At 35.2% G+C, this 23,308-nt stretch overlaps 1 protein-coding gene across 3 annotated transcripts in view; it reads right to left on the bottom strand.

Annotated features, from left to right (window-relative positions):
* Nucleotides 1-23,308, bottom strand: part of LOC113108315 (phosphodiesterase 1A, calmodulin-dependent) — a 61,221-nt gene continuing 37,913 nt past the window's right edge. For all 3 annotated transcript variants that reach the window (XM_026271276.1, XM_026271275.1, XM_026271277.1), the window contains 13 exons: nt 20,851-20,964; nt 16,553-16,735; nt 14,311-14,377; nt 14,090-14,206; nt 11,914-12,054; nt 11,609-11,709; nt 8,738-8,863; nt 8,546-8,647; nt 7,347-7,467; nt 6,340-6,421; nt 4,600-4,714; nt 4,334-4,521; nt 1-2,002 (listed from right to left, as the gene is read on the bottom strand). In XM_026271276.1, coding sequence (XP_026127061.1) covers nt 1,734-2,002; nt 4,334-4,521; nt 4,600-4,714; nt 6,340-6,421; nt 7,347-7,467; nt 8,546-8,647; nt 8,738-8,863; nt 11,609-11,709; nt 11,914-12,054; nt 14,090-14,206; nt 14,311-14,377; nt 16,553-16,735; nt 20,851-20,964 — 1,726 coding nt within the window. In that variant the 3' untranslated portion in view covers nt 1-1,733. The remainder of the gene's footprint in view (nt 2,003-4,333; nt 4,522-4,599; nt 4,715-6,339; nt 6,422-7,346; nt 7,468-8,545; nt 8,648-8,737; nt 8,864-11,608; nt 11,710-11,913; nt 12,055-14,089; nt 14,207-14,310; nt 14,378-16,552; nt 16,736-20,850; nt 20,965-23,308) is intronic.

The following is a 23,308-nucleotide window of genomic DNA, read 5'->3' as shown; positions in this document are numbered from 1 at the left end:
TTGTTGGTGGTGCATGATTTCATTTTCATTATAATGAAAATCCCCTTTAATATTCATATTAATGCAAGAAAAAGTGAAACTGCACAATACATCTATACATTTCTATGTCATGTTTCTAAGCCTTCTGTTTTGTGTTTGTGCTCAATTAAAATGAAAATGACATCAGTGCAAAAAAATTATATGGTTCTTGAGACAAGACTTTTTTTTATGAAATGCATCATTATAAAACAACTCTTTAGACCCATTTCATCTGAAAGGCATTGAGGAGTTGATTTCAACAGATATATTCTACAGGTGTTTCTGTCATCCCTGACTGATAAATGAAATGCAGTATTCTTTTTTTTAAGCTTTTCTGTTTAATAAACTTTAAATAAACTTACTTTCTACAATTAAACAGACCCTGAGCTCGTATGTGCTTTTCATAATGCGTGTGAGTGTGAAGGCAGCAGTGTTACATCAGACTTTAAAAGAGATACAATGACAAAAATCTTGTTTTGGGCGGTTTATGTCATACATAATGCAAAAAAAGAAAGAAAAAAAAATTAAATAAATTAAACTTGATCAGTATTTTCACATAAAAGTTATAAAACATGATACAGTGATTTGGTAGCACATGTTTAGTACCTCATGAATGTTCTGAAATTCTGAAGAACAGTGTAATGCACAATGGCTGCGTTCAGAAAAGCATACTATTACTGTTTCTCAGTATACATTATGTATACAGGGCACAGTTTACATGAAATACCCAAATGATTTACCACATTTGCCAAATTGCTTGATTTGACACCTTCATCTCCAGTGTTTCATGAAAACGAATACAATATTAGCGACTTCTAACATCAGACTAAAACTTTTAAACACTTAAAAGAGCATATTCCATTAAACTGTTTCATAATTATTCTGTTTCACAATTGAAACAGTATATACTGCACAGTATTCGGTGAGTAGTTAGCTAGTATTCCATCCGAACACAGCCAATGTATGTAACATTTATTTAGACACTGCTATGTACTTTAATACTGTATGGATTTAAAGGGACACAGTTTTGTTCATTTGGAGAGTGTGGTTTGTTAAAATGAAACAACGCCCCCTCGAGGACATGCACCTCTACTGTTAAAAAATTGGCTCATGATTTAATAGGCGCCATGTTCTACTAAAACTTTACAGCTGCACATACTATACGTGTCATGCTACAATAAAAAAAAGCTCTTTATGGACTGTTCTGGAAATTGGAGGGAATAACATTCAAAAGTCTACAGAGATATATCATGCCAGAATGAAGTAAAATTTTCCAGCCTTTCTGTCCTAATGTGCCGCTGAGAGCCGTATCGAGAATAAAATACTGAAACTAATTATGGTGTAAAGTGTAGCTGCATAATCTTTAATAAATAATGACAGTCTACAAAACAAAAAAAAAAAAAAAAGAGAAAAGAGAATTGACCCAACAGGAATAAAGCCCAGGAAGCAAATAGGTAGCGTTGCATTTCAGGGACTTGCTAAATCTTCCTCAAGAGGACCATAGAGGTCTGTCTCCAGCAATGACACAGTCTCAATGACAACACTGCACACTACCGTCTCTACGATGCGCTGCGGGGACATTCTGCGCATCCGTCTGCACAATGAGCCCTCCGAGCCCGAGAGTATAATAGCATTACAATACAATGAGGACAATGCTATGTACATCATCCTGTTTCTGATTAAAAACATTCAGGCTTGGCAGCGTCCGTGGGATGTCAGGCGCTTTTGCCGTTCCAAGGCAGAGTTTCTGAGCTGTGGTCCTCTGGTGACCCGTCGCCCGGCCCCTCCGCTGGGGACTGGGAACTCTGTTCCAGAGATTCCTGGGAAGAGTGAGTGGAGTCTGTATTGTTCAGTTCGTTCAGGGACTTTGACTCCGAGTCGTGACTCCCTCTGGCTGGACTGCTGCGGGACAGTGTGACTTGTGTGTTTCTCATGGGCTCCTCTTCCAGGTCTGACATTCTCTCGTGTTGTTTGTTGGCAAACTCTGGGAAGAGACAGGAAGTGAGATCAGATATAGGGCATGATGTTATCCATATCTCACTAAACACTACTGATGGGTCACTATTCAATGTGGGTATAGAAAACATTTTTACTCAGAAATTACAAGTAAGTTTCAAGAATAATGAGAGAATCGGCCAGTAACACTGAAATGAACAGGACATTTTGAAGCAGAAAGGCTACATTTTATTTATTTATTACAGTGTAACAAGCAAAAGGGTCATGTGTCAGAGATGTTATAATTAAATTAATACAATAGAAATTAAGTTTAAGAATTAGTGGCATACTGTTAATTAGAGCTGCAAAACGATTAACCACGATTACTCGCATTCAAAAAAAAAAGTTTATGATTACATACTATATGTGTGTGTACTGTGTATATTTATTATGACTATATCAATACCCACACATATATTTATTTATATATACATAATATACATACACATTACACATATAGTATGCAAACATAAACTTATTTTTAAACACCATCAATCGCTATTAATAATTTGTTCAGTCCTAATGCTAATCTCACACACACACACACACACACACACACACACACACACACACAAAAGTAAAGACAAAGAGTCTTTTAATTGAATTAAATAACTTTTTTGTCTGGTTACAGTGGCTTTAATAAAATAAAATAATTTGCATATAAGATAACAAAGGATTTAAATTATAAATGGTGAAGTCTATCATTTTTTTTTAAAAACTATAAATAATAACTTATTTTATCACAGTCATAAAACTAGATGTATTATTTTTTTTAATAATAAAATAAAATATATAATTTTAAACAATATATATATATATATATATATATATATATATATATATATATATATATATATATATATATATATATACAGTCATAAAACTAGATGTATTATTTTTTTAAATAATAAAATAAAATATATAATTTTAAACAATATATATATATATATATATATATATATATATATATATATATTTTTTTTTTTTTTTTTTTTTTTTAATATTATTAAATGGCGTTAGTGGCGTTATTTTATTAGTGGCGTAGCGTATGGGCATGCAGGGTATGCACGTGCAAATGGGTCCGGGCCAGCTTTTAATACAATTGTTTTTTTTCGTTTAATTATAATTTGTGGCCGCAATAAATATATTGTTTTATGCATACCATGTGTAGTACTTTCTTATTTCTTCGTAATTTCTCTTTTGCGTCATTTTCTTTTATTTTTTTATTTTTTTTTGCACTCCGCGGCTGCCGTAGACTACTACGCCATCATTTATTTACATGACGCGTCGTCGTCGCGCCAAAACACAATGTGAGAGGTTACTATATCGGCTATGGAGAAGTTAGTCACGACACAAAAACTACCCAAAATAGACCGTTTTTCTTGCCTACATAACGTTAGTGCGAAGGACAACAACGACGTCGAAGGTGAGAGGCACGTCTTTGGATTAGAAAGCTTGATGAGGTGCAGAGAATCGGGGAGCAAAGAAGCAGTCGCGGACGAGCCAAAAGCTGGATATTCGGTGGGAAATATGCCAAAAAAATTATTGGCGGAGCACCATGTCGCAAAACAGACTATCGGGACTGGCAATTCTTTCCATCGAGAATGCACGAAGCCGTGAATTAAACACCACGTTCATCGTGGATGAATTGCCGAAAGAAAGGCCCGGAGAATGCAACTAAAATGAGTGAGTAGTTTTGTGTTTTTACATTTTTGGCCGCCGTGCTAAAATGACTTGATTAGTTTTATGTTTTTACATTTTGGGCCACCGTGGCAAGATCAGTAGATTAAAAGTGTTTTTTTGTTTGTTTGTTTTTTGGCACACCTGGCATCCCACTCGACGGGGGGCTGTAAGGGGGCCCGTAATTTTTTTATTTTTTTTTTGCACATGGGCCCGGGACTGACTTGCTGCGCCACTGTGTATAAATAGCAGAATAAACTTCTTTCAAAAACATTAAAAATAGTAATGTTTCCAAACTTTTGGTCTTTACTGTATATATATATATATATATATATATATATATATATATATATATATATATATATAATTGAGGTGCTAACTCAATTATATGCATTACAAAACGTGTGAATTATTAATATATTACAATCTACTATATGTAGATATAGTATCCCTATATTTTTGTTCCTTCTGTTACTTAAACACCGCCCCTCAAATGTTTAGAGACACTCTACTAAATGTATGTTTTTTTTATGATAATTAAATGTTTAATCTAAAGGCATTGGCACATGCACATGTTTTTATTAATTAATTTATTTGTAATGAATGAGTTGGAGTGTATAGTGACCAGATGTGTGCAGACCTTGAACAGACAGCTCTTTCCAGCGCTCCTTGTTGTTCTGGATGATCTCACAGAGCAGGTGTCGGACTCGTTTCAGGTCGAGGCTGCTCAGGGAGTAATCTGTAGTGCCTCCCTGCTCATCATTCGAACCCCGACCGCTGTGTCTCTGTACTGACTCTACCACCGCGGCCGAGCCCCGGCCCGTCAAACTGCAACAGCAGATTACACAGATTATCATCTCTCAATCAAACACCATTACCATGATGAACACATGTCCATCACCTCACCTTGACCTGCGGACACCCCCAGATTTTACAGCTTCCTCTATGAGAGGACTAATGATCTTCTCTGTTGTGTCGACAAGAACAGAGAACGTGGGCTCGACGATGAAATCGATGAACCCTTTAAAGTAAAACATTGTATTTGTTTAGAAACCTTTGTTATTTATTTACCAGCTAGAAACTCATTAGCAATAATGGCTTTTGATCCAATCAAGACGCCTTTAGTTATTGTGTCATTAAATCCAAACCCATTTGTTTTATGAGCTCCATTAAATATCACAAGAGAGCTTGTAATTGCCTCAGCAGCCTCTTGATGGCAGTAATGAGCTGAGCAAGACCACTAGAGGCACATCTATGTTCAAAATAGAATAGTAACATTGTTCTCTCATATTATTCTCTCATACTGAAATATTTCTACAGTATTATAATATGTATACTGCGCATAAATATGTACATTTTGCATAGAATACATTGATGTTAATTAGTAGCATCAAGTTATCATCTTGCAAAAAACTTTTTTTATTTGATTGTTTTTTCTAAAAAAATATATATATTTACCACTTTTGTTGTTTTTATTGTCATTCTGAAAACAAAAAAAACAAAACTAAATATATTTCCAAATGTAAAAAAAAATCTAAACATAATATATAAAAGCACAAGAAAAAATTACAAAATATTACAGGGAAATGAAAAACCATATATTATTCATTTTACAAAGATCTGTATCAGTTGCTATGTCTTGACTAATATTGTTCTAATAATAAAAAAAAATCATTTCAATATTCAAAAAAAAATCTTTCTTTCTAAAGGTAGTTTTTGCAATGTCTATTCAATGCTTTTTCTCAGGTAAAGCAATACTAATAAATTATCTTTTATATAGGGTAATTTCTCAGATAAAATTGCGATTAATTTGTGATCAGTTTGATTAGTTAATCAGCACATAGTATGTGACCCTGGAGCACAAAATCTTAAAGTCTTAAATCGCTGGGGTATATTTTTAGCAATTGCCACAAAAAAAAAAAACAAAAAAAAGAATTGTATGAATGTAAATTTTTCTTTTAGGCCAAAAGTCATTGGGATATTGAGTAAAGATCATGTTCCATGAAGATATTTTCTTAATTTCCTACCGTAAATATATCAAAACTTATTTTTTTATTAATAATATGCATCGCTAAGAACTTAATTTGAACAACTTTAAAGGTGATTTTGTCAGATTCCAGATTCCAGTATTTCCAAATACTGTAGTTGTATCTCGGCCAAATATTGTGATCCTAACAAACTATATATCAATGGAAAGCTTATTTATTCAGCTTTCAGATGATGTTTAAATCTCAATTTCGAAAAGTTTACACTTAAGAGGTTTTCTGGTCCAGGGTCACATATAAATAATTAGATTAAAAAATGTAATCGCTTAACAGCCCTATTCTAAATAAACACTGAAGTTTTGTTCAAACAGTACCTTGAAGGTGTTAATCAACTGGTTTAGTATATTTGGTAATCCAATTAAATAATGACTCAAAATAACAATGTTTCTTTGTCAGCCTTGAAAATGGAAGCATCATGGAATACAGCGTTATAGTTGTAGAAAGACGGCCACCTAATTCATCCATAACATTTGTAAAGCAAGCAAATAAAAATACTATACAGTGATAGTAGAAGTAGTATTTGAGCATGCTGTTCCAAACATGGCCTCAGTGGCTGTCAGTATTCACACGTGTGTGTGTGTGTGTGTTAACTCTACTGTACCTATCTGAGACTGGGCAATCATGGTGGCTTTCCGGTCACACAGTGGAGAGAATGGCAGCCCTAGCTCTGCCTCCTTGTCACCCTGCAGAAGCAATAAAGGAATCAGAAAGAATTACTCACTCGCACTGATTCAGAGTCCTGTGAATAGTCTAATAAAAACTTTCCTCTTCCATCTTTGTGCTTGAGAAGCAAAGCAGACAGAGACATCATGTACCTGGGATTTCTGAGCCTATGGGATTCTGAGTGCAACTTCCAAAACAACTCCGAATACAAATGGATCCTGGTTAAGTTCAGTTACAACTTTGCATGGTTATAAATGTTTCTTTTCTTTTTCTTCTATTATATTCTATTCTGTTCTATTCTATTATTATTAATATTTCGTCATTAAATATATGTACACTTATAAATTTACACTCACAAAGAGCAATTAATTGCAACTAAATTATTTGGTCATGTGCATAGCCTCTTAGATATGGTTATTAATTATGGCTTAAACTAAAACTAATAATAATAATAATAATAAAATGTTATTTCAAATAAAAATAAATTTTAACTTAAACTGCAAATAAATTGTAAAAAATTATAATAATAAGCTAGTTGCTCAAGCTACTAATTTCTCACTTTCCTTCAAACTAAAACTTAAACTTTTTTTTCTTACTGTATTTAAGAAACTGTATTAAAATCAATAAAGACATTGTTGAACATTTTTTAAAAATAAAACTAAAAAAAGTATCAAAACTAAATTGATATATTTAAAACAATAACTAATAAATATGACAAAAAAAAACCCACAACAAAAATATAAATTCATTCAAGTTTGTTATTGAATTAAAAAAATAAAATCTAAATGGAAAACAGAAAAATACATATCTTAATGGTAGTAAAAAAAAAAAAAACACAGCTCTTTGATGGAGTCCAGTTTTCCCAGATGATGTTTGTATCTAGTAAGTGTGTGTCTCTGGGAGTTCTGTTTGTGTTATGAGAGATAAATATTATGAAGAGTGTACCTGTCTGAAGAACTCCTCCATGAGGGCTTGTGTCCAGCGGTAGTGCAGTTTCCAGCCCTTAGCGGGATGGCTGATATCAGCCGCGTGCAGCATCAGGGACAGCACTTTAGCCTTGTCTATTCTGATAGACACATTCATCAGAGCTTCATCAGTCACAAACAAGAGCTGTAAAATCCACTGGAGTGCGTGTAAACAAATTATGAATCCATAAATTACACACCCACATTCACACACACACACACACATTCGCAAACAAAGGACACGAGAGGATTGTCTAAATGGCATCATCATCCTCTGTCTGTCAGTCTGTTTCTCGGTTTAAAATTAGCAATTTGCCACTGTAGTAACAACTATATTTTGGCAGAAATACTACACTACTGAATTTTATTGTAGAATTTAAAAAAAAAAATCAGTTTGGAAAAAAACACTACACTAAAGGAATAAATAAAAAATGAATACTACTATCAAATGTATGTTATAACAAGCACAATATACACAAATTTAAGATATGGTCAAAATCTTTTAATTTAAACATATAGTTATATATAATATAAATCTTCATAATACACGTTATCAAATCGGCATATAAGAATAATTCACATTATTAATTAATTGTAAAAAATGTATTATTAGTTCTTCAAGTGTAATATTATTTCACAATATTACAGTAGTGTATATTCACTTTTTGGTTTATTATCTAGTCACTTTAGCTTATCATTTGACTTTGGCATTGGCAAAAAAAGAACGGCCTAGGTCAGATTAAACAAGCAGATGTAAAATAATTTTAAAATGAACTTAAAATGTCAAGTGATACATTTGAAATAAAGTCCTGGTAAAAAAAAAAAAAAGGGTTCCTTCCATCTGAAGGATGCATCTGAAGTACAAAATAGAGAGAATAAATGTCCTCATAGATCTGAATTGTCTTTTTTCCCCTGGGAAAATAGACCCTGGAGTTTTAGTTGTTTTTGTTAATCGTCTTCTGAGCCTGGTTAATGACCTGTGTCCACAGATTCTGTTCAGAGCTTAATGGACGCATTCATTCATAACAAATGAATGAAGAGAAAATCTCTAGTTTTAAAGCATTTATATCATCACACAGCATAGACGTCATACAATATCACCCAGTCCTAACAGGTACTACGCAAGAAGTATGACACTCTCCATCACACTCATTGATTCACAGCAGGAGCGCCTCTCACCCCTCCGGCTGCTGCAGCGTGTTCCTCATCGTCTTGATCTGCTGGAAATGGCAGGACATATCTGTGCTCATGACCATCTCGATCACCAGCGTCCGCAGCTCCCTGTGGAAAACACAACGCAGCACAACTCAACGCACATGCACTTCCCCACAACAGATCCTCCATTCCTCGCAGGAACGAGCCCCAGCGTACCTCCAGTCGTCCTTCGGGAGGTTGACCAGGATGTTCATCTCATCTTCTTGCATGAGTCTGTAGGCTGCGCTCACGTGGTGGTTTTCCAGAACCGAGCGATCGTTGTACAGGATGGCCACTTCTGATCTGTGCAGGACCAAAGAAAGAAGAGCCAAAGATATCTGTGTAGTACCTTTAAGGTTAGTGAAGGTTAGTTCACTCAAAAATGACAATTTCATCATCATTTAGTTGCCTTTACATCATTTCAAGTCTTTCTTTCTTTTTTTCCGTGGAACACAAAAGACGGTTTTTATGGAAGCTTATTGTCACCAAGGACTGTCAAGCTTCAAAAAGGACCATAAAACAACATAAAAGTAGATCATATGACTCATACAGTACCTTTTAAGTGTTCTGAAGATTTGTGTGAAGAAATGACGGAAATTTCAAAGTGATTTTGGCTAAAAATACTGCACTTAGTTGTTCAAACCTGTCAGGCTGTAACCAGCGATGTGACGCACAAGAACTAATTCGGCATCATTGATGTCAAACTTGGCATGATGGATACAGTACATACCTTTGGTAATGAAAAGAATTAGGGCTTTATCATTTAATGTAAATTACATATTTTATTGCACCAGTTTAAATATTGGAATGCACATTTTCTCTCTCTCTTTTTTTGGTATGAAATGGAGCAGCTTGGACATGCATTAGATTTTCTCATTCTGTGTCCCATGCAAGAAGAAATGAAGTTACAAATATTAGGAAATGAAAATAACCTGCTGTATATTATATATTGTTTTTAATAGAAGCCTCTTATGCTCATCAATGTTGCATTTATTTGATTAAAAAATACAGTAAAAACTTTAATATTGTGAAATCTTTTTACAATTTAAAATAACTGTTTTCATTTGAATTGTATTTAAAATTGTAATTCATTTTTTTTTCTATCTGCCATTACTGCAGTCTTCAGTGTCACATGGTTCGGCCGATATTATTCTAATATGCATATTTGGTGATGATTTTATTGCTTATAATTATAAATGTTGAAAACTTGTCGTGCCTAATATATTTGTTTGATCAACAGAATTTCTTTTTTGTTGTTGTTGAATTTATCTGAAACAGAAATTACTTGTTGATTCAGACTTTAAAAAATGTACTAAAACCCAAACAAGCAACTCTATATTAACCAAAAATGTTTCTTGATAAGAACAGGGCTTTTTCTGAACCAAAAGTCCTTAAGGCTTAACTATATCTTACTGTAAGTTCCTGTTATTCACCTTTTAGCCCGTTCCACACAAATGCATTTCTAAGAAAACCCATTTTATTCCGTGAGATATTTTTTTTCATTCTCTTGAGGAATAAATTTGAGGAGAGCTACAAGCTGAGGTGGAACATCAGCAGCAATCAGAGATATCAAGAGTAATGGCTCAGTGTTGTCTCCCACAACTGATGATCGAGCGCTCCTCCAAAATCACTGCATGCTGCAGTACCATCGGTGTCTGTCTGCTGCAAAATCTAATGCCATGATACAGTATACTTCTCAGAATAATGACATCTGCCATGGGCTGTCATGCAAAATGAGCCCTGTTACTGTAAAAAGGATCTCAAGGATCATCTGGCATGTATTAATGCAAAAAAGATGTCCTGCTTGACGTGAACCAACACAGAGCAACAACAGCAACATGAGTGGAGATTCTGCCATAGATTCTGCCACTGAAGATTAATTGAAAACATGATCAGTTCTGCTCTCAGCTCTGCAACAGCCCACCAGAAGGAAGATGAACTGTGTTAGAATGTGACCAGTGTATTATCTCTCTCTAGTACATACACACACACTATCTCTGTGGCTCTTACACTAGGCTCCAGTCCAAAATCTAGTAATGCATCACAGACACGATCCGGATTCAAACACTGTTTCAAATGGTAGGTAGCATTATTACAATTTTAAGACAACTCCATAAGGCAGCAATGCAATTAAAGAGAATAATGCACATGCATTGCTACAAGCTTGCTTATAAAAAAAAAAAAAAAAAAAAAAAAACCTTCCAGACATAAGGAATGCTGATTGAAATTATTTATAACAACACAAATTTTAAAAATGTTTTACAAATATTAATACATGTCATAAAGTTTTATTTTAAATAATGTTTTAAGTTTAATTTTGAATATATTTTGAATATTTATTAAAAATGCTTTAAAAGATGTTAATATAATTTAAAAATGAAATATATAATCAACATATGACTTCATTTATACTAAGAAACAAGTATTCGACTTAAATATTAACCTGCTTATGTCTAGATTTCATAGAATTTGCTGTAGATGCAGGTTTGATGTTCTTGTGTCTTTTAAAGCCAGTCTAAACTAGTTTTCATAGCAGGTAGCTATATACAAAAAAAACTGTCCATCATTAGCTCACTGAAACATAAAAGAAATTAATTCAAAATGTAGATGGGTTTGTTTCTTAATCAGAACGGATTTAGAAAAGTGTGAAACTACATCACTTGCTCACCAATGGATCCTCTGCAGTGGATGGGTGCCGTCAGAATGACAGTCCAAACAGCTAATTATAACATCGCAATAATTCACAAGTAACCATCAGTACATCAATCGACATCTTGTGAAGCGAAAAGCTGTGTTTTGTAAGAAAGTAATCTATCATTATGATGTTTGGACTCTCATTCTGACGGCATCCATTCGCTGCAGAGGATCCATTGGTGAGCATGTTAAATTTCTCCAAATCTATTCTGGTTAAGATACACACTCATCTACATTTTGGATGACCTAAGGGTGGGAATATTTTCAGAAAATGTAAATTTTTGGGTGAACTATTCCTTTACGGTAGCTTATTTCAAACCACTGGCTGCTTCTTACTGTATGGCCACCACACACCTGGTCTGGATGTGGAAGTTGTTGGTGGTTCCAGTGTGTTCAAAGTCGTGGATAGCAGCAGCAAACACCATGGCCAATATTTCCAGTTCAGTGAGCCAGTGCTGTGGGAGAGCAAACCAATCAGCCATTACCCAAATAATCATCATAACCATGATACAACATCATCAAAATGAATTTCAACAGCTGCGCATATTAACCTGCAAGTTGAGACCTCAAGCGTTCAGCTCGTATTGACTACAAACAGATGTCATATTTATTGGTGCGAGACATGCATGCACAATTCACTGAGCGCGCCGCTCACTCACCATAATGCCAGTGTGAAGCATCAGATAGTGTGCTGTCTGCGTGACATCGGCAGCGTGGATCAGATTGTGGTAAGGGTTTCTGTGCTTGCTGTAGCCTATTTCCAGAGCTTCCACAAATAACACCAAGGAGGACACTGGTATCTGCACAGAGAAGAACAAAACTCACAATTACAAAACCACTGTACAACTACATTGGAACTACACTACATTTCAAAAGTTTGGGGTTAGTAAGAATTATATTTATTTATTTAAAAGAAAGTAATACTCATTTTTACCTAAGACTGTGTACAAATTATTATTTTTTTATTATTTATTATTATAAATTATTATTTTTTTTGACCTGATATCTTAAAGCTTCAAATTTATTTATCATAATTATGACTTTATATCTCAAGGTTGCAACCTTATCTCACAAAATTTATTGTAAAATAACTTTATTTTATTGGTTTACATTTATTTAAAACTTTCTCTCACAATTGCTTTTTTTTTCACCTCAAGGTGAAAACATTATTGTCTATTTGTACAGTATGTCATGTTCCAGTGATTTTTGAGTTTTTGCACTCTATGTTCCTTCATCATTACATTAAATTTGGACTCAAACTCGCCATCATACATTTTTAATTATTTTTTTGGCTTGGAAACATCTGTATTCTTTCACCAAGGTGGATAGAATGCAGTACTAAAATATATTGACACTGTTGTTATTGTTTATTAAAACTAACAAACTAAAGACATGTTTAAAATATTAAACATGTTTCTGTAATTAAAACTAAATATAATATAACATTTTTTAAAGCAAAATATTAGATGAAAATGTCACACTAGAAATTTACAAAAAAAAGTTTAAGATAAAGTACTAAACTAAACCTCAAAATAAATATTAAGAAAATTAAAATAAAAGTTGGTTTAAGATCCATTAACATAATTTTTTTAAATGGAACTAATATTTGATTTCCAACCCCACTAGAAACACAGAATGTGCTTTCAGGCTTCAGTCTGAGGCTATAAACTCCCTGCCACAGCAGATTAATGGAGCATGTTACAGGCAACCGAAGAGTGAAGGACACATTTCCCGGAGCGTTATATCCATGTGTGTAATCACATGAAGAGAAGGGACTCCATACCTGACCACCTAAACCCAAAACAGGCCATGTGTGTCGCTTGCATTTATATTGTAATCATGAGGCTGTGTGTGTGTGTGTGAGTTAAAGTCTGTCGTCACCGTGCTTGTGAAAAGGGTAAGAAGTTATGAGAGCTGACACAATGATGAAAAACAAAGAAATAGCACAGATGGAAAATGTCAGATGACCCATATCAGATGTATATCACATAAATCTCCTGTTAAAGGGGGAAAAAACATGCATGCTTTGGAGACAACGTCAACTTAAAACTTTGGCTAAGAAAAAAAAGTGTTATTCCAAAAGGATGAAATCATAATATATTATAGAAATACTTCACATAACAACTCACTTCCATGTCGTTTCAAACCTGTATGAGTTTCTTTCTTCCTGAATGCAAATGGAAAGATTATTTGATGAGCATGTATGTGTGTGTGTGTGTGTGTGTGTGTGTATAATATATATATATATATATATATATATATATATATATATATATATATATATATATATATATATATATATATAATGTATGTGTATGTATGTATGTATGTATGTATGTATATAAACTAGTTAATTAAACGGATTGTAATTTAAGATGCTATTCACTGAATCATCATGATCATCATTATTTGAGTCAGATCTTTTTAATAGATCATCCAATCTGGTTCATAAGACTGAATCACTGAATCAGACTTAATCAGTTCGGACTGATCAGACTGAACTGATTTATTGATCAAAAGTGAATGACGACTTACATTTCAGTCTTTTCTCACACAAAGTTACATGCTTTCAAAAGACTTTAAATAAAAATGCATAAGTAAAATGCAGTAAGCTACAGATATGATTATTTGTGTGTTCTTTTAGAAGTTTGAATGCATCAGTCAGTATTCATTGTAACTGCATATACATATATGGTTTGAAAGGACATAACGGTTAGTGAATGACAGATTTAATTCTATTCAGTTTCCCTATGGATGTTCCCGTCAGTATCCCAGGCAAACAATGTGTTTAATATCACAGTTTTGGAGTGGGTCTGGTTTCCAAGTCTCTCATACCCTAAAGCGGCTGATCAGGTCATATCTGGTGAGCAGTTCATACACCAGGAACTTCAGAGCGTGTTCATTACTCGCCTCTTGAAGCGTGAAGACGTCAAATGACCATTTATCAACATCCTAAAAAAAGAGGAAGACTCATGAATTGGTGGCAGATACAGTATAAAAGTTTAAGGAAGCAAAACTAAAGCCATGTTATAGTCTACTGTAAAGATAATCTTTACCTTAAGAGCTGTAATTACAGATGGTGGATAGGTCAACCCTGCCATGTTGGATGTTCTTCTGTACATTCTGCAAACATACACAAACCATCATAGATCTTTGGCCATTTTATTTAGTCAACAAATCACAATGTAATGCCAGGTTTGCATTAGTTTAGTTGACACGGAATAATTTTTGGAAGCCCTGCAGTGTTGCTGCATTCTCCATCTAAAGCTATTTTTTAAAAATAAAAAAGCACATGCAAAACTATCTGTCACACCATGTATAATGAACCAGTACAGACTTAAGATGGTAAAAGTTCTGAATTTAATCTGAAATATACATCTCCATGTTTTAAATTCATATAAACAATAAACAGTATTCTTAAAGTTGGTTAAAAAAAAGGGTCTGAAGGAGGTTTAAAAAAATTGACATGAATTATGTTCCAAATTTTTCCTCTATGACTTTAGTACAGTGAATTTCAGAGAACTCTAAGCATATAATCTAAGTTACATTATATACAAGACAATTCAATTGTTAATCACAATCAGGAGGGTTCGATTAAGCTCTGGAGTATAAATGGATCTTTACTGAAGAGATGAGGATGGAGGAGAGGATATTACCGACAGGGACATAACTGCAGAAACAACACTGGACTGCTTGGATTTTGACAGTGGCAATAAATTCAGATTTTGTGATACATCTACATGTGGTTGACTGAACCGTCACAGAACTTTATTCCCCTGTAGAAGTACATTCAAGTGGGAATCAAAGCAAAGAATACGCAGGACATAACACTAAAACTTTCCTTTTTTAATGAGGCTGGAAAAGCACTTAAAACGTCATGTTACTTCTCACAGTCCAGAGGCCAAAATAAAAGTACATCGTGATCGAATTCAGTTCCAGCGTTCTTATTAACCTGTCTCTCGCTGATAAATCACAATAATGGAAAATGAACAGGTTCACACTATGCAGAGCATTTCTCTTAATGTAAATATCTCTTAATATCAACTAAATCATTCCAACTTTAAATATATATATATATATACACACTGTATATGGTTGATCATTATATATATATATATATATATATATATATATTTTTATAATTAATGTTTTTTGTTCTCCTTTAAATGTCTCGTATCATTAAGAGAGCCCAAACATGCACTGGATATCACACAGCACGCGGGGATCAGCGCTTCAAGCTCAACAGGTGTCTATGACATTCTGAATGAGTTTCCATGGAAATGAGGAGCTCTGCTCGTGTTGGAGGGAGCGGCTCATGTGCATTACTCAGACGTGAGGGGACATGCCACAGAGAGGACGGCTGCGATGCAAATGGAATGGCAACTGGAAAAGATTATGCAGAACAAGCCCTTAAGTGTGTCTTACGTGTCGGTAATCTTGGTAGACACTTTCCCCAGTTAGCGAGAAAAAACAGGCAGGTCTGTGAAATGGGACTGTCCGTATGATTTAAACTCACTTAGTAAAACGCTCAAACAAAGGCTCTGTCCCAAAACCTAGCAAGCAAGCCTACCTAGACCGCTTCCTTTAAAGGAAATACCTTGGTCAAGATGGAACTCAAGTAACTGATTTAGAATGTTCAACATTCCTTTTTAATTTGAGTTTAATGTTAGCATGCTTTTCATTCAGCAACATGATATTCATTCATACTTTATTTTAAGGTCAGATTCCTGCTATTAACAAGCTATTAAACGTATAATTTTGTCAGTAATTTTGTTATTTAGCTGTTTGGTAGGATTACGGATGCAGAATATCGCATTGCAGAATATGTGCTTTATAAGTACTAATAAACAGCCAATATGTTAATAATAGGCATGCCAATAAGCAACTAGTTAATAGTGCAACTTTAATAAAATGCACTTTGTACTGATACATTTCTATTTATTTGAAAGAATGTTCGTAACCAAGATGTTTCGGTTGGCTCCCAATGACTTCTATTGTATTTTTTTGTCCAATGGGAACTGAAACTGTTTGGTAACCAACATTCTTTATATTATATCAGAACAACACTGGGGCGAGTAAACAATGACTTTGGGTGAACTTAACAAATATCATCGTGAGGTTTTGTGTAAAATGTTACTGACAATTCTTATCTTAGCATAAATCACAATGCATTAATTATCAAATGAATCATTGAGAATTTCCAGACTATCATGAACTTTGGTCATGTTGAAGCTAATTGTAAATCATTTCTGATTATGGCGAACATACTAACTCTTGGATAACAAATAGAATAGATACCGTTCAACAAAGATCCCAGCCTGAACGGCGTGAACGATGCTGCGGAACCGGGGCTTTTCTTCCGGCCGTCTGCGCACCACTCCCATCTTCCTGGTGAAGGTGGAGGCCAGCCAATCTCGCACCTCCATGGGCACAGAGTCTGCCTGGATATCACTGAGCTCATCCTCTGTGTCCAGAAGCCGCCTGGAGAACAACAAACATTTTCAGAGAGGGCATTACTACAAAGAGTCTACAGCAGCTGCTTTGAAGAGCCCACAGCATGACCTTTACCGAGATAAATATTACATGTTAGTGTGCGAAGCAGAAGAGTGCTGGAAGCAGTTGTGCAATTGGAAGTGGAATTGACAATTTTTTGCTTTCAAATATTGAGTAATGAATATTGCAAAAGAAAAATAAATAATAACATATGTAAATAAAAGCAATCACCATCGTGACATCTGTCAACGCTGTTCTCTAGATATCAACTACGGTAATTGAAAAGCTATAGTCCGTTCAACCTATATCTGCATGTGGTCGAACTATATCGGTCAACATGGAATCTGTGCTCTAGTGACAGTATCAGAAAACATCAGTGGAAATCAGAAGTACAGAGCTGGGAAACCCATAGGAGGCTGCAGTCTACATTCAAATGTGCGTCGGTGGGTGTTACAATCGCTGGAATGTGCAATAACTGATGTATAAAGATTAAGAATACTGTATTTAGGGGTTATTTTTGGCTCTCTATGTGGGTTGTAATAGGATGAGCCTCACAAAACCTGTCAGGAATATGTCCCAGTCATATTTCACACCCAAGTCAAAAAAAAAAAAAAAAACCTTTTTGAAAATACAGCCCATTTTCAGACACAGTAAGACTTTTTGCATTGTGATTATGAACCTTTAAAATAAAAAATGGTAATGGTCCTAAAATAGGTTTTATTTTATTTATTAAGTTATTTTATTTATTAAGAATGTGTGTGTGTGTGTGTGTGTGATGTTTGTGGAGAGAGAAAGAGAATTACACACATACTTTTATACAAAGTAGTAGTGTATGGTCAAATGTGATCTCTACATGTTTTTGTGACCATTAACCCAAATTCAGTTCCACACCTGTGTGATGTTCTGAACTGAAGGTGCTGTTTACGAGTACGTGCAGACAGAAAGCAAGAAACCGTCTCCACAGCCGCTTGCTCATTTACTCATAGTGCCGTGACTCATCCTGCCCTCGCTCTACTGGAGAGAAAGCCAGTATTCAACACTGAAGTACCTTAAGCAACCAGCATAAGATTAAATAAATACGCTTTTCCTGAGAAATGAATGCGGCAGAAAGAATAGCGACTGTTATTGCTCAGTCTTACGTAGGAAGCCCGGCCGGCGCAGGAAATGCGACATGTTATCATAACAAATATTCGCCGAGTTCCAGTAACAAGCTAAAATTGCTCAAAGCTGCTACCATGGAAATACATCCTGTGCCTGTCATTAGGAAAACGTAATTAGCCATAGCCGAGTCTGTCTAAACACAAGCCCATCAAACGAGAGGCTGTCAGGGCTCTAGTGGGACAACGCTAGCGCTCTGTACACATCAGTCTGGAGCACAAGCGAGTGACAGAGCTCTAGGTCTTGGTTAATTAGGATCGAGGGCCCATGGGACGCGCAGCTCTGCCAAATAACTGTGAGGCTGACTTCCGCAGGGAGCGAGCTGAACATGAATACTCTTTAGACGAATATGAAACACCTCCTGCTAACTGCTGGAAATAAAGATGAGAATGCTTGAACAACAGAAGGGACTAGATCCTTCAGGGAAAGGGCACTCATACCATTTATATGTGTTGCACCCTTGCCATGGTCTCCATCAAAGTAAAAAACAGAAAAAGAGCTTTTATTATCTAGAAAAAAACTAGATGCATACTTAAATGATAAGGAAGAAATTAAACAGATCAGCTACATAAGGCAGAACTGACCCGTTAAATCCATATGCTGTTTGTCCCATATTTTAGCGTTTTACTCGCAAACAACTGAGAATGCATTTTAATTTGAATAAAATTACAGATTAAAATGTAAAACATATATTTTTTTTTGTCTCTTATGCTATCGTATTAATTATATTATCTTATTAAGTAAAATCAGTAATACTGTGAAATGTCATTACTATTTAGAATAACTTCTATTGTATTTTCAATAAAATGTAATCAAAACTGAGTTTTCAGTATCATAACTCCATTCTTCTGTCACATGATCCTTCAGAAATGTACTGCTTCAGAAATATTTCTTATTGTTACCCATGTCAAAACTTTTCCTGCTTAATTTTTTTTTTTTTTTTTTTTTTTTGCAAACTGCAATTTGTTCAGGTTTCTTTAATGAACAGAAATTTCAAATGAACAGCATTTATTGGCACAATGCAAAAGTTTTTTCACTTGTGATCAATTTAACACATCTCTGTAGAATCAAAGTATTAGTTTCTTTAAAATAAATCAAGATCAAAAATCAAGATCAAGGAAAAATCAAGAGTGATTAACAGGAACTTTTATCTGTTGGGTTTTACCATTTCATATAAATGGTGATGATATGTTGACGGGAATGTTACTTCCCTTGCCACACTGTCATGCCATGTCCCCGGTGCGATGAGACAAAAACAATAAAACCCATTATAAACGAGGCATTTGTTGCATCCTTTGGGGACATAATTACTGATTATAATGACTTATACTGTCTTTTACGCGCTGTGTGGCATGGTGCCGCGTAAACAAAAAAACATAAATGTTTTTGTGATCTAAGAAATGACAAACAACAAGCGCTGCTCTACACTGCTCAAAACTCGCGTTTGAATCATCAGTGGCAAATTCTTTAACATACTTATAGGCTGTGAGTCAGAACAGCTGGAATTATAGGCTACTCTCCCAGGTTCAGGAAACAGTCCTCCATTAAATGCGCTGCACACATCTGAATATTTGGGTTGAACTGTTCTGGTGTTGTAGATATAACTTAACTACTGATTTCTAGATTTTTTAGTTGTTTACTCTTTTGGAAAGCCAATCAAAGTAGTTTTTGCTTTCACAATGAAACAATACTACAGAGAGAATAAAAGTTACGCATTCTTTCTTTGCGTAAACATTTGGGCGGGCTATGCAAATCTCCCCACACAGTGGTGTAGAGATGTGGGGGTTTGTTTAAACAAGGTGTTTTAGAGGGGCATGGAAGAGGCTTAACTTTTATAAAGAATATCTCTTTAGGTTTGAGACTTTAGTCTTTGCAACTTTAGGGACATTATCTAATCAGGAACAGCTTGTAACACTCCAAAGAGAAAGGAAAAATTTAAATTGCATCAAATGAACCCTTTAAAGTCAAAAATGTTTTACACTGTAAAAAATACTTTAATAAGTTGTATAAAATTATATGTGACGAGTGGGGCGGGGCCGAGAGCTGTGGGAATGGAGCGAGGCCGGTGGAGTGATTGGAAATGAGCGACACCTGCTCGACTCACCGGTCTCGAGTCCCACGGAGGAGATCGGAAAGATACAAAAGAGGAGCGGCGACAGTGAAGGACAAGAGAGGACCAGGCCTGGACTTTATTTTGTGTTTTGCGGGAACCGGCGACATTCAAATCAAACTTTAATTACAAAACAAACACAAAACAGCGCGACTACTACCTAGCAGCAGTAGTCTGTTGTGTTCGCGCACAAACAAAAACAGAAAATAAAGTCCAGGCCTGGTCCTCTCTCGTCCTTCACTGTCATCGCTCCTCTTTTGTATCCTTCCGATCTCCTTAGTGGGACTCGATACTGGTGGGTCGAGCAAGTGTCGCTCATTTCCCAATCACTCCACCATCCTTGCTCCACTCCCACGGCTCTCGGCCCCGCCCCACTCGTCACAGTATATAAGCAAAAATCATTGAAGCTGCTTAAATTCAAGATCAAGAAAAGACTTTCTGTTTCTAAAATTATTAAGTATTACTTTTCCTGGTATTTATTTGAAAATTGGTTAAAAGCCAGTTGTTTGTTTGTATGTTTTTTAAGAGTAGTGTTATAAATTGCCATGGTAGAAGCTAAACTGATATATGTGTAATAGTAAGTGGCATTTTACAAGGCCATTAAAACTCATTCAAAGATTTAATGAACTCATAAGCCAAAATCATAGCTAACAGGCATATGCTGTACTATGCTGAACAGCATCTTGATTTTGTTTGCAACATAGTCTGCTGTCACCTGCCACCAAAATCTCAAATGGCACATATTGTATAAAGAACAAAAGAGTGTATCTTCTTTTCCACCGCTGAAGTTGGCAACCTTATACGTGAGACTGTTGAAAGCCAAGCGTTCACTTACCTAGTTTCGTCAATGTACACTGCTTCCAGAACCGATGCGGCATATTCAATGTTTTTTCTCAGATCTACGACATTCACCTCCCCCTTATCCAGCTGCTTCACCAGACATCTCAATCTGCAGGAAAACAACAGTCAATGTGAGGAAATTCGGGAAAATTCCACATCTGATCTGAAAGCTCTGAAGTTATTCTTTGACATTCCACTGTCGGTTACAGAAATAGTTCACATTTTTACATCATTTATTCAACCCAATATCTGTATTATTATTTTTTTCATCTGTGAAATGCAAACAGATTTGTTCAAAATTTGGTTCTGAATCCAAACTTTATATCACAGTCTATTTTCATTAAAAAGAGCAGCTCTAAAAGGAAGTAATAAGGGTTTGGAATGACACGAGGGTGTGTAATGATGATAAAAATCCTCATTGTTGTGTGAATTTTTCCTTGAAAACCTACAATGAACACGCGCAAAGAGATATCTGTCCATGACACAGGAGAACGCAATCTGTTTTCTAAAACAAACGAAACAGATAAATGAGACAGACACTGCCAATTCCACACCCACAGAAAAACAAAGAGCGTTAAACATATAAAATAAAAGATTACAGTTCATCAGCATCTTAATCATCAAATCTCATGAGCCAAAACGCTACGCTCAGTTAATCTCTCATGGCACTCACAATAAGAATTTATTTTAATAAGCAAAGCAAATATCTTGGCAGAGTTAATGTGAGGTAACCCTGTAAATATGTAGGTCGAAAAAACAAAGTTAACATTTGACAGTAATGAATTCCATGTAATCCAATCACATACTGCCTCCCATTCCTTGTTTTTTGAACAACATCCCTCTTATCTCTCCTGAAAAATTATAACGTAGAAATGATTTACACAGTGCAGTGAGATGAAAGCACAAAATTATAGAAAAATATAATATAACCCCACCGAATCCTCATCGTCATGTTTTGTCTCTGATGGTTTTCTTAAAAGACATTAATTAAAAGAATTAAATAAAATAAAAATGAATAAAGACTTTCAAAAAATTTAAGAAGAATTAGAGGGACTCCTATGATTGGTTTTTTTTTTTTTTTTTTTTTTTTAAAGAAATGTTTGAGCTCTAAAAAAATTTGACACAGGCCCAAATTCTATTATTTTAGCTGCTGACCAAAACATATTGAAGTTACAGTTATATAATGAACATAGATCACACTCTGAGCTTTAATTTGAGCTTTAATTACAAATATTTTTATACACATATAGACATCACACTGCAATTTCACATATACCCGAGAGTATGAAAAGAACAACGTTCTTTCATCTATTTCAAGGACTTAAGGAGTCTTAAGGAGAAGCTGTCAGAAGCACACTTCTAACCAGTCGAGCACAGTCCCTGATCAACAAAGTCTCAATCACAATCAGCTATATGCAGCAAAAAGGGACACATATGCTTCTGATATCTAAAACGATACAGTAGCTTGATATTTCAGGGATAAAGATCCCTAATATACATGAATCAAGATTTGGTGACAACATCGGATAATAAGAGATTAAGAAGCCAAGAAAACCAAACTATATGAAACCCATTAAAACCGGACCACACTTTATACAGCTAATCGGGATCCAAAATATCTCAAGATTAATCTGTTTCAACCACATTCGAAAGCTGCTGAAAACACATGCACGTTTTATTGGTGAGGTATTATGCTTATCCATTCAGATGAGTCCCAGACAACACCGAAGTACCACCCACTCACCTGTCAATCACACTGCACTAAGGTATCCAGCACTGTGATATCTGTAGCTTTAAAAGAAACAACCATGTGATTGATGGTTGACATCTGTCAGTCAGTTAATATGGGTATTCCACTAAAAGGGTAGGTAAAACTTCTATTAATCAGCCAAGTAAAATGGCCAAATGTTCTCTGATTAATGTCTGCTTTCAATCACCCAGCCGCCTTTTGGTTTATGACAGTGGACTTGGCACTGTGACTTCGGTACTGTAGCAACTTGAATATACACCCCTTCATCAGTGTGCTATGGACAGATAACACACACGCCTAAACTACAACTGGATGAGGCTCTCTGCCACAGAAACACCACGACAGGATGAAAGACAAACAACAGCAGGAATACAAACAGATGAAACCACTGGTTAAGTGAAAAACAGCAGTGAACACCGAGCCTGTTGTTTTTGTCAGTGTTGAATCTCCTGAAGTCTAACCTGACTTCATTCTCCAGCCATTCCCAATTCCAGTCACGATAGGATCTGGAATGATGTCGGACTCTGATTGCAGTCTGGGGTGGATCAGAATAACATCTGATGTGAAAGTGACGCAAATGTTCACGGTAAAGTGCTTCTAAGCCAAGCTAGTCATTCTTGCATTCATCCAGTTTGTCTGTCAAGTGTGACCGGAAATAATGAATTACCTTTGGAAGATCCTCTGTCGTTTCTGTGAAAATGTG

The sequence above is a fragment of the Carassius auratus genome, chromosome 9 (assembly GCF_003368295.1).
Source record: "Carassius auratus strain Wakin chromosome 9, ASM336829v1, whole genome shotgun sequence".
NCBI classification, from domain to species: Eukaryota; Metazoa; Chordata; class Actinopteri; order Cypriniformes; family Cyprinidae; genus Carassius; species Carassius auratus.
The sequence above is the reverse complement of the archived record's forward strand: the minus strand, read 5'-3'. Positions and strand labels throughout refer to the sequence as shown.